Raw genomic sequence first — 14,586 nt, 5'->3', positions numbered from 1 at the left:
TCTGACATCTTCAGCCTGACCCATGTGACATTTGTCAAGATGCTGTCTTTGCATTTTGAGACTGTCACCCCTGACAACAGATTATCAGAAATCAGACTTTGTCAAAGCAACACCAATATAAAATAGCGTGATTGTAATAAAATCATCATCACAAGATGGTACGGGAAAATATACTCATGGTAGAATGATTCCACAGCATGCATGATACGTCAGCCCTTTTTCCTTGTCCAGAAGCAGGAAATAAGCAGAGTGAATGTGCAGGGCGTGAGAGGGTTAATGAGTGCTTACATTGTGATGAAAACTTACAGTATGTGACTAAGAGACTACACACCTCAGCAATGGTAGTTTCTTAGAATAACACAAACCTTTATCTTACCAATTAGTCACAAAAAAGTGACAATACAATTATTGTTATTATTCATACAAGAATTAGCTGATTTAGTTTCAGGTAAATATTTATGATCACAAGCCAACATCTGTTAATTACTAAGACACCCCCCCCACACACACATTTTAGTACTATGTGCATGTTACTTTTTGGTGCAATTTTCTCAAAAGGGGGAGGGTAGATAAAATGAATAGAATTCATACATTTAAGAATACCTTAAGAATTACCCTAACTTTACTGACTGTATGTGGCATGATTGATTTCTTGCTGTAAAAGAACATTGATCATTAAACAGTGCATGTGATAAAGTGATGGAGCGGCTTGAATGAAAGTCTTATGTTTGAAACTCTAATCCCTTGTGCTGCAGCCTCTTGTATGGAGGCTTAAGACTGTTTTGATCTCTGTTGAGTAACTAACTGCTCCGTCTGCAGGTCCGCTCTAAATGCTGTTTCAGTCAGCTGTGAGATTAGCTTGCTCACTCAGTGTACTGCCTGACTGTGCTGGAACCGGAACAGACCTCTGAGATACTGCCGAGAAGGACCATGAATGATAACACTCAGGTTAGTCAGAGACTTATTATTCACTGCATTTCAGTTTAGTTTAGAACATTTCTTCTTTTTTTTGAGACGAAGGTGTGCTATTATTTCTCATTTAATTTAAACTAATTTAGGTAAGGTGAAGTCTGAAGTTTTGTAAAAGATCATTGTCATTTTCTACAAGATTAATTAATTTACTGCTGGATGCATTATTTTGTCTTCTGTTTGTCTGAAGTAAAACTGTTGTAACTGATCACAAATGATCTGTCATTGTCATCACTGTCAGTTTATTGGTGTTTCCTTGAGGTTATAACAAAAGACAACATAAAAAGCTTTTCTAAAGCACTTGAGGGAAATATAGGTTAATTTATCAATTGAGATCTGTTCATAATAAATTCAAACATGCCAGCAAGGCTTAGTCTGAGAAACGTGACTTAATTATGCAACATTGTTCTGATCCCTAAAGCTGTACCTCACCTAAAATGCATGACTTGTTTATGCACAGTAAACCTAAGAGGGTCTGAGACTGAGTACACGTTGAAAGAGGTATCTAAAATTGATTATAATAACAGTCTTGAGATCATTCACGCTGAAAGATTTCACCAAACACTTTCTGTCATGGCTGAAAGATTTGACTTAGTTAAAAACTCAATTTAAATACTAGTATATCTAATTTAAAACTCTTGAAAATCTATATGTGCTTCGATCATTTAACAGGCTTTAAACAAATGATTGACAGCAGGCTATTAAAGGATACTTGATAAGTGTCCATATAACTGAATGGTAAACAGAACAGCACAAACTCCAATAGGGAAAAATTCTAAGTGGGTTAAAAACGAGTTTCATCAGGTAATTCCAGCACTACATGAGGATGATGTGATAGAAATCTGTTGTCACAGAGACGAAGGTAACATTGTCTTTTGTGTACATGTGATTTCCGACACTGACATTTCTTTGTGATCTAACTGACCTGGAATCAGTTTCCTCCTGGGGATCTGACACCGGGACATTTTCTAGGGATTAAAGTAGCACTGTTGCCCCATGGGTGCTGGGCTGTGATGTAACATGTTTGTAAGTTTTGCAGCTACTTCTTAGCAGAAAGTCAAATAACAGAACAAAATCTCTAAAAAAAAAAACATAAATAAACCTTAGTTTGTCATTGCTAGTTGTTGGTGGTATCGTAGGTAAGAATGTATTCATGCTTTTATCGTTGTTTCATTTACGGTTGAATGAAAGTTTAGTCTTAATGTATGTGTGCAAATATTTTTAGTTTTGGTTCAAATGACTTTTTTTCCCCACTGATCTATGACAGGATGACAAGGTGCTGCAGCAGATTGAGAGGGAGGTGCGGATGCGGGAGGGGGCCAGTAAGCTTCTGGCTGCTTGTTCCCAGAGAGATCAGGCCCTGGAAGCCTCCAAGAGTCTGCTAACCTGCAATGCCCGTATTCTGGCTCTGCTCAGCCAGCTGCAGAGGATGAGGAAAGCCCAAATCTTAGAGAGAGTGGGACGCAGGTCAGATGTGCAACGTATATGAGATAATGGACAGGTAGATCAGTGTTGTGATCAGTGAGGAGATTTGGAGCATGAATTTAACGGTCTGTTTTGCGGTTTTCACCTATAGCAAAGGCAAATTATGCGTTTGCAGGCACTATCATGACTCCTACTAACCACTAGATGTCAGATATGCCTTTATTTTTTAATCCAAGCATTGTCCATACAGATGTGTTGGCTTAATTTATATTGCGCTCATCTATGTAACAGCATGTTGATTTTATAAGCTATGTTTATATTCAGATAAACATGAGGTTTGCATTGATTAACAAACACTTCTGCTGCTTGTAGGTCAAATGTATTATTGTGTTTGAGGCCGTAATTTGTAGTATTACTCTAGTTTGCGCTGTTGTTGCTGTTATTGTGTCCATCCCTCTTATGTACTGCACTTGGATGGTTGATGAATAATACATTTCAATGCAGACCATCTGAAAATCAAGTGCCATGTACTGGAAAAGTAGCACTATCAGGTGAGTGCATCAAAATATTCCCCCCCCCAAACTTATAGAATTGGGAGAGAAACTAGCCCTGACCTACCTAGCTTTGTTGTTTGTACTTTGTAGACCTCCGAATCCCCCTCATGTGGAAAGACTCAGATTACTTCGAAAACAAAGGAGGTAAGCCAGAATGCACCAAAGAAACTGACTCTGCTGATGTAAATACCAGTTAAACTTATGTGAACAAAAGAAAAACATTAGTTACATTTTCTAAACAGCATATACACTAAAGACCTGACTATGTTTTATGAATATAATCACAAAGAAGAAAAACACGGACTCAAAAAGCACTCGAGATTGAGCAGGAAGTTATCCTTACTATGTCTACTTTCAGAGCTACATCGCTGTGCTGTGTTCTGCCTGCTTCAGTGCGGCACAGAGATCCATGACACGGATCTAGTCATGGTGGACAGGACTTTAACTGACATCTGTTTTGAAGAAACAATCATATTGTAAGTTAATGTATCCCGGGAGTTTAAATTCTATTTATTCCTACATTTTTTTTGACATCTTTGTGGAAACACTTCTGTGTGCAGCAATAAAGTAGATCCAGGGTTCCAGCTTCGGGTCGAGCTGTACAGCAGTTGCGCCGCCCAGGATTTCTTCCCAGGTTTGCTGGCACCCAAAAGGATGAGCTTTTTTGGGGGCTCTCTGGGATGCTCCTCGGGCAAAAAGATCCGTGCAGCATTTGAGTCTGCAGTTGTTTGGGGATCTGTCTCTGGTGGAGCTGCTATAAGAAATGGACGTGTGTCACTGCCTTTAACACTTGACCAGTCTGCACTGTAAGCATGAAAATTCCTTCTGATGCACATATTTTGTGATCTGCTTTTAAATCACTGATTGTCCATGATACTCTCTGTCAAAGGGGGCCGAAGTATAACCTGTTGGCTCACATGACGCTGAGAATTGAACATGTCCAGGAAGGTTTCAAGACTCATGATTTGAAACTTTCAGCAACAGGTGATTATCATGCTCTCTTTTCTTCCTTGTTCTGTATTCTTGTCTTGCATGCTTTCATTTATTTTTGTCTAATCGCTTTTTTTCTTGTCTCTCCTACCCTCTTCTTCCTCTGAAAATGATCAACAAATCTTTTTTTTTGTTTGTTTTCCAGAGGACAGCCCATTCTGGCTGCCTCTGTATGGAAACATGTGCTGTCGCTTGGTTGCTCAGCCTCTATGCATGATTCAGCCCTTGATTTGTGGCCAACTCAAGGTCAAGGTGACAAGATTTTTATATAATTTACTACTTTGTGATATCTTTTAAATGGTATATTATTACATTTCACAATATCCCTTTACTCTCTGCCCTTATTCAGCTTGAAGAGGACTTAGATTATTGGAAAAATAATTTCTATGGTGTCCTCAGGAGGCAAACTCTTCTTTGTTATCACAGTCAAGAAGACCTGGAGTCTAAGGACAAGCCACTGCTTGTGATCCCCATCAGAAAGGTGAGTTCAAAACAAGCAGATTCATTAATGCAATGAATAAAGAGATGGATTCATGTTTTGTCCATGTTAATTAGAATTGCATGCTAAAGCCACCAGAGTGCACTGGTGTATTAACAAATGGAGAAAAAAACCTGACTTCAATGTGAGCCTCTTACAATTGGAATATTTTATGCAGTTTTAACCAAGATCTCGTTTGTAACTTAAATAGAATAAATAAATAATCAAGTATACAGGTTGAATTGTAATTTCCTCAACCATCATATTACACAAATGAATACCTTACATGATAAAAGTTTTATACAGCTAAAAACTAAAAATCACCTTGAAATAGGCCATTAAAAAACAGGCATGTATTTGAAAGTGCAGGACCTCCTATGCCTCTGCAACTGTGAAAAGAAAGGGATTCGTTAGTCAGTTCTTGGCTATTTTAGAAACATGTCTGTGCATGACCGCATGATATGATCAATGACAACTGTAGATTTAAGAGGTCATTTTAAGGTAACAAAAACAAAATGATTTTACAACAATGAAGACATGCTTATGAATATTACGTTACATTTCCACTAGTAGATCTCCTTATAGTTCACACACTGAATCTGAAAATAGGGATTCAGAATTTTGGGCTTCTGACTGTAACTGCCAATATTCTCCAATTCATACGAATACATACACATATGTTTCTTCTTAATTGCAGAGAACATCAAGGCTCTGCTGTTGAGTTATTAAGATATTACAGTATTATGCCGACTGTCATCATGATTTCCCACTAGTAGAATGCAGGCAAAAATACATGTGCATTTACTGGCCATCACAATAAAACTACCAAAACATTAGTAGCAAATCATGTTATATTGTTTTTTTATGCGATATGTCAAACTGAACTATGAATTAGAGAAGATGTTGGAGGTTTTTTTTGGTAAAGTCATTGGACTTTTACAGATTTTCGGCATGCCAAGTTTGTCTTTTAAAGCTTTTTTTGGTTGATACTAATGATATCATCATATTTATTGCTCAACACTCACTTAAAAGTTACTCAAATGTGATTGTATGATTATAGAATTACAGAATTGTTGGTCAAGAACCCCCTTTTTTTCATAAAAAATATATACAATAAAAAAATAAAGATCTAATAGTCTAAAATAACTCTTATACTGTTGGGTAAGTGAATACTCATCCAATAATGGAAATCTGTTCATCTGCCATCAATCACAGAAAGGCCTTGTCTAATGTTTCTGTTGTCTTTGCGTTAGAACTGGTTTCCCTTAAAACTTCTCAGTAAGTGTATCTAGTTTTTCAAAAACAAACAAAAAAACTATGGACTATAAAAAACACAGATTTGTGACGCAAAATCTGGTAAATATTATTCAACAAACACATATTCAAGTATTTTGTTTCCATGTTGGTTGTTTTCTTTGTTTCAAAGCAGCGATATCTTTTGAAATCAGTTTGTTCCATTTGGAAGGGGTTATGTACTCCAAACCAGTTCTTCCAGGTTCAGAATGAATATGTGGCTCATCTGACCCACTTTAACTGACAGATATTTTTCTCCACTGGTTCAGGAGAACAATATACAGTCACAGTAAACAATGCATGATGGAGGAATGTACTGCCCATGATAAAGTATCTTGTGATGCACACAGCACAGCAAACTTTAGTGACAGTTAAGTAAGCAAAACTGTACGGTGCAACGATCTTCTCATCAATCATTTAAAAGCATAAGTTCTTTATCTGCCAAAGTCCAATTTAGACCACTGGTGTCCTTGTCAAGTCTTCTAAGAACATATTCAATTTTGACTTTGTTGATCTGACCTCCCCTTAGTTTAGAGTCCACTCAATGAAATTGCCTGATGAAATGTAACATGTCTAGTTGAAATACACAAAGTACTAATAAAGTTAATTAGCTGATGTATTGGGATCGGATTTATTATAACTGTATTTTGTTAAATGGCATTTACAGCTATAGAACTACTGAATTTTGTCAATACATGTAAACTATTAATACCTTACTAAGTCAACTGTAATATCAAGGCCCTGTGTAATGTCTTAGATGTTCCCACGGAAACACTAGCAAGAAATCCCACCTTATTAGCAGAATAAATATTCTACATTTTTTGCCAGGATTCCCACATCCGTGTGTCTGAGAAAGATCCTGTCCATGGCCATAATATATGCATTGGCATACAGCTTCGAGGAGAGGATGTAACCTATATTGTCTCCACGCACAGTCCTGAAGAGACACAACGCTGGAACAAGGCCCTCCAGCAACATGTCTATAACCTGAGTAAGGCTTGGATCAACACTCTTGTTGTTTGTAAAAATTCCTCTGGTCTGGTTTCTATTCAGCTTCAAATACATATCAGCAGGGGGAGGGCAAGTTTCAAGCTACCAATCGAGACATTGGAAAGAAGTTTTGTTTGCAAATGTTATGTTATCACCAAAACTTTGCATTTTAAGCCTTTTAGAATATTGCAGTGGTGTTATCTTATCAGATTCTTATTTAGTATGTTTATTACATGATTATAAAACCTTTTCAGGCACCAAAGCACAGATGAGTTTACCTGTGACCATATAGTAGCATAATAGTTTGAGTGTGAGACAATGCATATAGATTATAGCTGAATCTAATGTCAGGCAGTCTAAAATCAGGTCAAATTTCTAGAAATTCCCAATTATTAGGAGATAATGAATTCTTGAGGAACAAGTGTTCAAACAGGTTGTTTCATTACTGTGAATAAGTGAATGTGATAATCTGCCACTCCTTGGTGTGAAGAAGGTGTGTTTTTTTGTATTATGTCTAAATGTCTCTACACCTTTGATTATAGTTAAGATAGAATGTCTGCAAACTATCTCATAGAGTGAGTACCTTCCACATTACAATTACATTGTGAATCAGAGGGAAGCTGGAAGAATCCAAAGGCATAGAAAAAAAAATCTGTGCCCTTGCACAGACGCTCACCTTAGGGAGAGTACAAGACGCTCATATGCGGTAAAACTGGTATAACGTCTTATATTAGTTTTACAGTAAGACTCTCTGACTAAAATATTTAGATGCTTGCAATAGCTTACACACTATTGCACATGCAATTTTACAGCATAATTGCTGTTATTAATACTCGACTGCATCTTTGTCACCCATGTTCAAATTAACTACTAAATCTATTTGTTTCAGGCCAGTGGAAACAGAGCTGTGACGACATCATGAAGATTGAAGCACCAAGCTCCAGGAAAGCCAACCCGCTGAGGCAGGGGTCTCTGTACCATGAAATAGGTAGCATTGCTCAAGCAAACTGACACGAGCATTGCGTGATAAGTACATAACAATGATGCAGTCAGTCAACTAAAACCTTAAAGTACCTTTAAGCTTTACTTCAAATCACTGAATGTAGTTAAGTAACAATGGCTTTATATATTTATTTTCAAAGATTCAATTTCCCTGGTTTTGGTTCTGTTCTTCTTCCTAGACAAAAATCATAACTTCTTGTATTTCTGGTATGTTTGATTTATAAAGGTTGTCAAGACTTTTCAAATCAGTCTGCCTTTAAAGTGCCTATATTGTGCTTAATAAGAGGTTCATCATTTTATTTTTGACACTTATATGTTAAGGAGCAAAGAAAGAAAAACATTGTTTTTCTAATATTGCATATTGTTGCTTCACCTCTCGTCGCCTTCTGTCTGAAATGCTTCATTTAATTACTGTCTCTTTAAGGCTCCCCTCCCAAAAGGCCCAATCGGCTCTCATTGTTTAGTGGACCAGTCAAAAATTAAAAATGGTGGATTCACTGTCAGCTCCTCATTCTGCTCATTATCCCAATTCCCAATTTGCGTGTGCTTGACTCCTCTCCTCAACTCTGCTCGCACATCTTCGTCCCTTCCTTCCGCTACAGATGCAATATGAGGAGGTGAGGACACGTAATATAGCGAGGGAAAGGGAGGTGGGAGGTGAAAGGCATTGGACAAAATGAGACACACTTGCTTCAGAACCAACATTTTAAATCCATGTAAATTAAAAATGACCTGTGGCACAGCTGCATCATCTAACCATTGTTTTGTTGCAGCCAACCACTATATTTATTTATTCTTTCAGGTGGCCATTAAAGGCGCTTGTAACAGTACAAATATGTAGATTCAATTTAATTTACAAGGTGGCACCTCAGTCCCATGCCCCTTTCAGATATCCCAGATGCCGAAAAGACCATTAAGAATGCACCTGTGTTTCTCACAGCTTTTCCAGCAAGCATCCTCCCTCCTTGCTCCTCTTTTCTCTACGTTTAAATGAAGATTTCCAGGTCACTTGCAGGAGGATGGAGGAAAGAGAAGACGAGGGGGTACAAAATAGAACAATTGATTATGCCTATTGTTTGGGGAAATTGCACAAATTAGTTTTCTGGTGATGATGATAAGTAAAGAGGAAAAGCACAGACTACAAACACGGCCTTTCAGGTGGTTCAGGAGCAGCGTCTTCTGTGAAAGTGTTGCTCCTTCTGGTGTGATCATTGGCGTGATCTTTGGGCTTCATAACGGTGCAGACCTTTGACATGATGAAAGAAAGGAATAAAACCCCACAACTTGACCTCTTTGAAAAGATGAAATTAAAAAAACCAAAGGTCCATTTACATACGTTTTCTTTAGCAGCTGGAGTCAACTTGACACTTTTTAATGGGATACAATCACTCTGTCAGCTGACAGTTTGTGACATATGCAGCACATTTTGTGTACTACTGATGAGTATAATTCTAATATCAACTTATTTCTTTTTGCCACTAACTCCAGATAGATAATACTCCTTAGTTGCTATACTATATTATCCAGCTTTGCGACAGCTTTTTAGAGTAGAGAAGCTATTTGGAGGATGAAAAGTACACTGATGCAAGATGAGAGTATAGATCAAAACATCAAAGTTGCAAAATTATAATGTGAAATGTAGCAAAAAACATCAGTACTGATGAGAGAGACTGCAGAGATGGGGATGTGGGTGTGGGTTTTGTCACTATGAGCAAGCCGGGTGATCCATGTTTGATAAACATATCATTGATATAGCTGCTTCAGTGCAAGCCTAATCATCACTGACTACACAAATCAAGTGAGGGTAATGAATCTGCTTATTGATTTTAATATTGTGTGTAAATAAAAGACTTTTACTAAAAAAGACTTATACTGAAAGCTCCACACAGAAGAAAAAATTGCGAAAAATGTGAAGCTGTGAATCATGTTCAAATGGAACGTTGTTGTGAACAATTTTAAAGCACCAAACATTCATATTAATCTATGCAACAGAATGTCATGTACTCCTTAAAACACGTCCCTCTATCCATGCCAGAAATTCTGAAAATATGATTCGCAAAGTTCATGTATTTGTCTGCAGTACATTGCTGTGACGAGAAGCCTGAAAGCAGACAAACGAGTTTCAGTAAATAGCAGGATCTAAAAGATAGAGAGCATTACCCAACAATTACCTGGGACAACAGGCCTAATACTGTTGACGTGAAAAGGTGCATTATCGTCGACACCTGCAGACAAAATAGCAGTCATGCTGATCAAAACATATACGGCTATAATTCCCGGCATGGAAAACAGTTCACACATAAAATGTGGGTGCGTGGTTTGTATAACCAAATGTTTCTTTGAACAAACATTCCAATCATTAAAAGAGACTGGCAAGGAAATGAGCAAAATAATCTTGTAAAGGGAAAAGAATACCTCTCTTACTTCCTCATAATCATTTATCTACTAAGATGTTTCCAGACACACAGATAGTTGTATGAAATATTTGATCTAGAGTTTGATAATGTAGATAAACAGTAAATATTTTTTCCATCCTCTTTGTCTCCAGTAACACCCTCCTGTCCAAGAAGGGGTCCTGTGGTTCCAGATTTATCACACGAGATACGCACTTTGCTCTCCTCTTACCACAAGGAAAGGTAGGCTTTCTGGCACACAGAGGATTCTTCTCATTATTTGCCTTTCTAAACACAAAATAGATCTACCAGTACAATTCACTCTCACATTAAGAACCGACTCATCTACCCATGCTCAACGTGATATTCATAATCCTTCTTGTGACAGTTCTACACGGCTCGCACTGAAAGCCAAAAAATACTTCACAAAATACTTGCTGCTGACTTACAGTCAGTAGAACAGCAGTAACTTTCGAAATTTAAATCCACCTGCACTGTCAAACAGTGTTGACTGAAAGAGCACATTCCTGCCCACATACTTTACATCACCCCCGTATATTTCTGATTTTGTTGTTTTTTATACATCGGAAAAAAAAAAAAATGTCAACAAAAAACAGAGACTAACTCTTATCTTACATTTTTAAGATCTTGTAAATGTCAAGTGATATGTCAACACCGCTGTGCAATATCTCAATCGTAATGTCAAGTGTCTCAAAACTGTCTCCACGTTATTTCTCCAGTTGTCAAGCAACGAATTCTCTTTAGAAATATTTTCTTTAGTGGTCCAAAAGTAGAAACTTGATGCTTAAAACTGAAAAATCTTGTAATCATTAACACACACATTAGAAATCCCATGACGATTCAAAGAAAACCGAGAAAACCACTGACTCTGTTAACCCAGCTGCACGGAACATGATTATGAAATGACTTTTGAACACCAGAGGGTTCTTATTTTAACCAGTGGGCACTATTTATCTGTGTGCCCTGATCATGACTTGAGACAGAGAGTCTTCTTGACCACCTAAAAAAATCATCACACAGCTGCAGCTGGTATAGAATGAGCCAGAAGTGGCCTACCAACTAAAATGATGCTGAAGATTTGGTTCTGAAAAGCAGTCACATGTCTGTCAGACTTAGCACATTTATTTTCAGATGGCACCAAGATAAATATGGGTCCAACAAGTTTGGTGTGAACATGGCCATGGTAACCGCCGGTACACCCAGTCTTTGCAATGAAGCATGGAGGTGTGAGAGTGATTATGATAGATGGCGCCATAAATTCTTGTAGATATACAAAAGTACTGGCTGAAAGTATGCCTCCCAGTCTTCAGAGGCTTAGCTGCAGAATGGGATAACAATCATTGTCAAGTACGTTGCAAGACTTGAGTCCAATAGAATATCTTTGGGGTATTTTAAAGTGAGAAATAAAGTAACACAAACCCTCTATCAGAGAGCTTCAATTTTGGGGGCTGCATTTTTACAATAGTAAGTCTTAACTGTTAGTTTTAAGTTTAAAACATGGGCAAATGGTAATTTTCAACTAAGAGACGATGTACTGTAGCTACTGCAATACAATAAATTTTAATAACTTTTGTGCTCGATTTGTCAACCGCTCAGTGAAGTCATGTCAGTATTGCAAAAAGTGCACTGATCACAGTGAGGTATTTATTGTAGAGCTTTGAAATGATTCACGGCTTAGTAATAGGTTGCTTATTTAAGTCACATTACTTGTTTGCTCTATTTATTCACTACCACAGTGAGCAAGAATAGACAGTGACCTAGGTCACAATCTTGTCTTTCATGGACATGTTGAGGTCAGCAGTGACATGACTTAACAGACGACATCACAGCTAAGCAAGACAAATACCTTTTGGACTGAAACATAAATGGCCCTCTTATACAAAGTGGGCTAAGTCGTCAAACACCAACTTATAATTGAACTTCGTACACTGGCAGGCAAACAAAAGTTACAAGTTTAAGTCTGCACATAATGCACCTGTTTGTCAAAGCCACAGATCATGTTCAGGAGTGTGACGGCTTGTGTACAGAGAAAGGCCAGATACTGGTCAAAAATGTCACCGAGAACAGGTTGTATGGCAGAGTTTGATAGTTGATATATGTGAAGTAACAATTTGAAACAATGACAAAGGCCAACTGTTACAACACTGTTTGTTTGACTAGTTAGTTGCATTTCCACCAGTGTGCAATTCTTGTAACAAGACAGTATGCTAGGTTGTGTTTATAACCATACAGCACGTGCCAGCAAGTTAGACAGTGGATCCATTTACACCTGGCTGTGATTTTCCATGTTTATATGGAAAGTCAGATAAGTCACTGCCGATCGTCTATCAGTGATTTGCATAAAAGGTGTGATATGATCTCAGTTGTCAACACTTTGAATTGATTGGCAACATGTGATAAGCTTATTTATGGGGCTTGAGATGTCTTTTTCGTGATAAAATAAGATGTGAGTGCGCATTGAAATTGACTTGGTGGGAAGAAGTTTAAAAGTCTCAACCCATTTAATCCCTAATCATGCCACAATACTGTTTCATCAATGAATAATAAAGTTTGAATACTGATAGTATGTAAACTGCTTTGTAGTAAACAAGATGGGGGGGAAGAAAAAGTACATTTCCCGGAGGTGAATGTGACTTATGAATACACTGGCATGTGCTCACATCCTTGTAATGAGGATTTGTAGTAATGTTTTGATTGTGTTCTTGTAATCAAAGCAACTGTATCCTCATACCAACTGATGTCAGGATAGAAACTTTGTTTTGTAGAGATACCTGTTTGAATAGTTTCAGCTGTCGGTGGATGTGATGTCTCTCCTTGTCGACTGGATTGTTCATAAAAGCGTGTAGATGTCAAAAAATGATTTTCATGTCAATTCACCTGATTTGCTCTTAATTTTACACAGAACATTAGATTTATAAAAATAAAATAAATGGTAACTGAGAGAATAAGGCTTAGTTTATGCTGTTTCAGTACACTGCTATTTCCTTTTAAACCTTGCACTACATTTTCCTGTTTTTTTTTTTTTTTTTCCAGTTATGAATGACCCTGCCACAGTACTGCTGAAGAAAGGAGACACTGTTCTAGTTCTGCCCATTCATGGTAACTATACCTGGCAGAGACAGACCAGTCCATGATGAATGCTGTTCTTTTAAAATCTTCAACAACACCAGTTGCTGTACTTTTCTTACTGTTTTGCTGATTCTCTTTGGTGTATCCTAACGTTATGATAAACCAGGGTTATTTGAAATAAAATTGTACGCATGCAATGAAATAAGCCCAACTTAATTATCATCTTAAATGCAGAAAAATGTCGTTGTATCATTGTTTAGCAGTATCTTGTATTTTATGTAAAGAAACATTGCTTACTGTAACACAGAAACTGAAATTAAGTGAAACCTAAATTCAACTGTTCAGAATATCCTGATGGTGTTAACTGAAGGGTGCGATGCACACATTTTCAGTAATTGACTTAAAGTTACATGCTTTCAAACCCTTATATTGAAACCACAGATTTAGTCTAACTGATCTGCTGCTGTTTCATGTGGCAAATATTTTTTTACCTATTGTTGACAGCAGTTCTACCTGTGCAGCCTGATTTCTTAAAATAGTGTATGAATAATAATGATAACTATAATTTTGCGTCTTTTTTGTGTGTCATTGCATACCATTTACTGTCAGGAGATGACACCCTGCAGTCTGGTGTCAGAAAATACACCATGTCACGTTGCCTATTATTACAGTGTATCCTGTAGTTGATGTTTTCATGTAATTTCATTACATGCTATGTAAAGTGTATGATGTACGCTTACCCTAACCTTGATCATTCGGCGCGGCATTTTAATTGTATAAAATGGCATGGAAAGAAGCTTAAAATGCTTATAAATGGCACACAAAAGTATACTCAAAGCAATGTGCTGTTTATTTGCATGGTCATTAAATCACATTGCCATGTGACAACCACTGGCTTAATGGATACGAGCCACCCTATGGCTGCACATGTTCATATGTATGGCACTGTATGTTGTGTGGAACCTCATTTCTCAAACACCTTCTTATGCCATCTTGAGGAGCAAGATGTAGATTATAAAAACTCAAAGACTGACTGCTTTTGTGCTGTAAATCACGTCTTAATGTGTAAAATCCAGATTGAATTATATATATTAGAAATATTCTGCCTGTCAGTAGTTTGATGGGGTAATTGATGACAAAAGAAAGAAAATTCATTTAGGAATACCATGCTGCTGTATGTAGTGGTTTTAACACTAAAGTGTCTGGAAACCTTTAAAAGACACTTAACTCTTAACATTTAACCTTTTCATTGAACTTTTAGCAAGTTCACACTGTGCCTGTCAATGTCAAAATACCACATATGCTGTATGCTCAAACATTTAAGAGCATGAATGTCTGGGTAATACAGTACCTCACAAGATTCTTTCTTTAAAGCGAAATATGTGTAACATTCTGTAATCCT

At 37.2% G+C, this 14,586-nt stretch overlaps 1 protein-coding gene across 1 annotated transcript; it reads left to right on the top strand.

Annotated features, from left to right (window-relative positions):
- The first annotated feature begins 930 nt into the window (after nt 1-930).
- On the top strand, nt 931-14,018 carry LOC142372765 (rhotekin-like). The gene is made up of 13 exons (XM_075455728.1): nt 931-948; nt 2,237-2,436; nt 2,899-2,945; nt 3,039-3,092; nt 3,307-3,424; nt 3,509-3,754; nt 3,838-3,932; nt 4,084-4,190; nt 4,288-4,419; nt 6,538-6,700; nt 7,589-7,687; nt 10,250-10,337; nt 13,149-14,018. Exons 1-13 carry the CDS (start codon nt 931-933, stop codon nt 13,156-13,158), a joined length of 1,377 nt encoding a protein of 458 aa, XP_075311843.1. The 3' UTR covers nt 13,159-14,018.
- Nucleotides 14,019-14,586: the final 568 nt, after the last annotated feature.

Source organism: Odontesthes bonariensis, chromosome 22 (genome assembly GCF_027942865.1).
Source record: "Odontesthes bonariensis isolate fOdoBon6 chromosome 22, fOdoBon6.hap1, whole genome shotgun sequence".
In the NCBI taxonomy this organism is placed as follows: domain Eukaryota; kingdom Metazoa; phylum Chordata; class Actinopteri; order Atheriniformes; family Atherinopsidae; genus Odontesthes; species Odontesthes bonariensis.
The sequence above is the reverse complement of the archived record's forward strand: the minus strand, read 5'-3'. Positions and strand labels throughout refer to the sequence as shown.

What these genes read in the sequence shown, in the direction of transcription:
- LOC142372765 (XM_075455728.1), top strand. An exon ending in TTAGAGAGAGTGGGACGCAG is followed by an intron (nt 2,437 to 2,898) that starts GTCAGATGTGCA and finishes ATTTCAATGCAG; the next exon opens with ACCATCTGAAAATCAAGTGC. An exon ending in GTCTCTGTACCATGAAATAG is followed by an intron (nt 7,688 to 10,249) that starts GTAGCATTGCTC and finishes CTTTGTCTCCAG; the next exon opens with TAACACCCTCCTGTCCAAGA.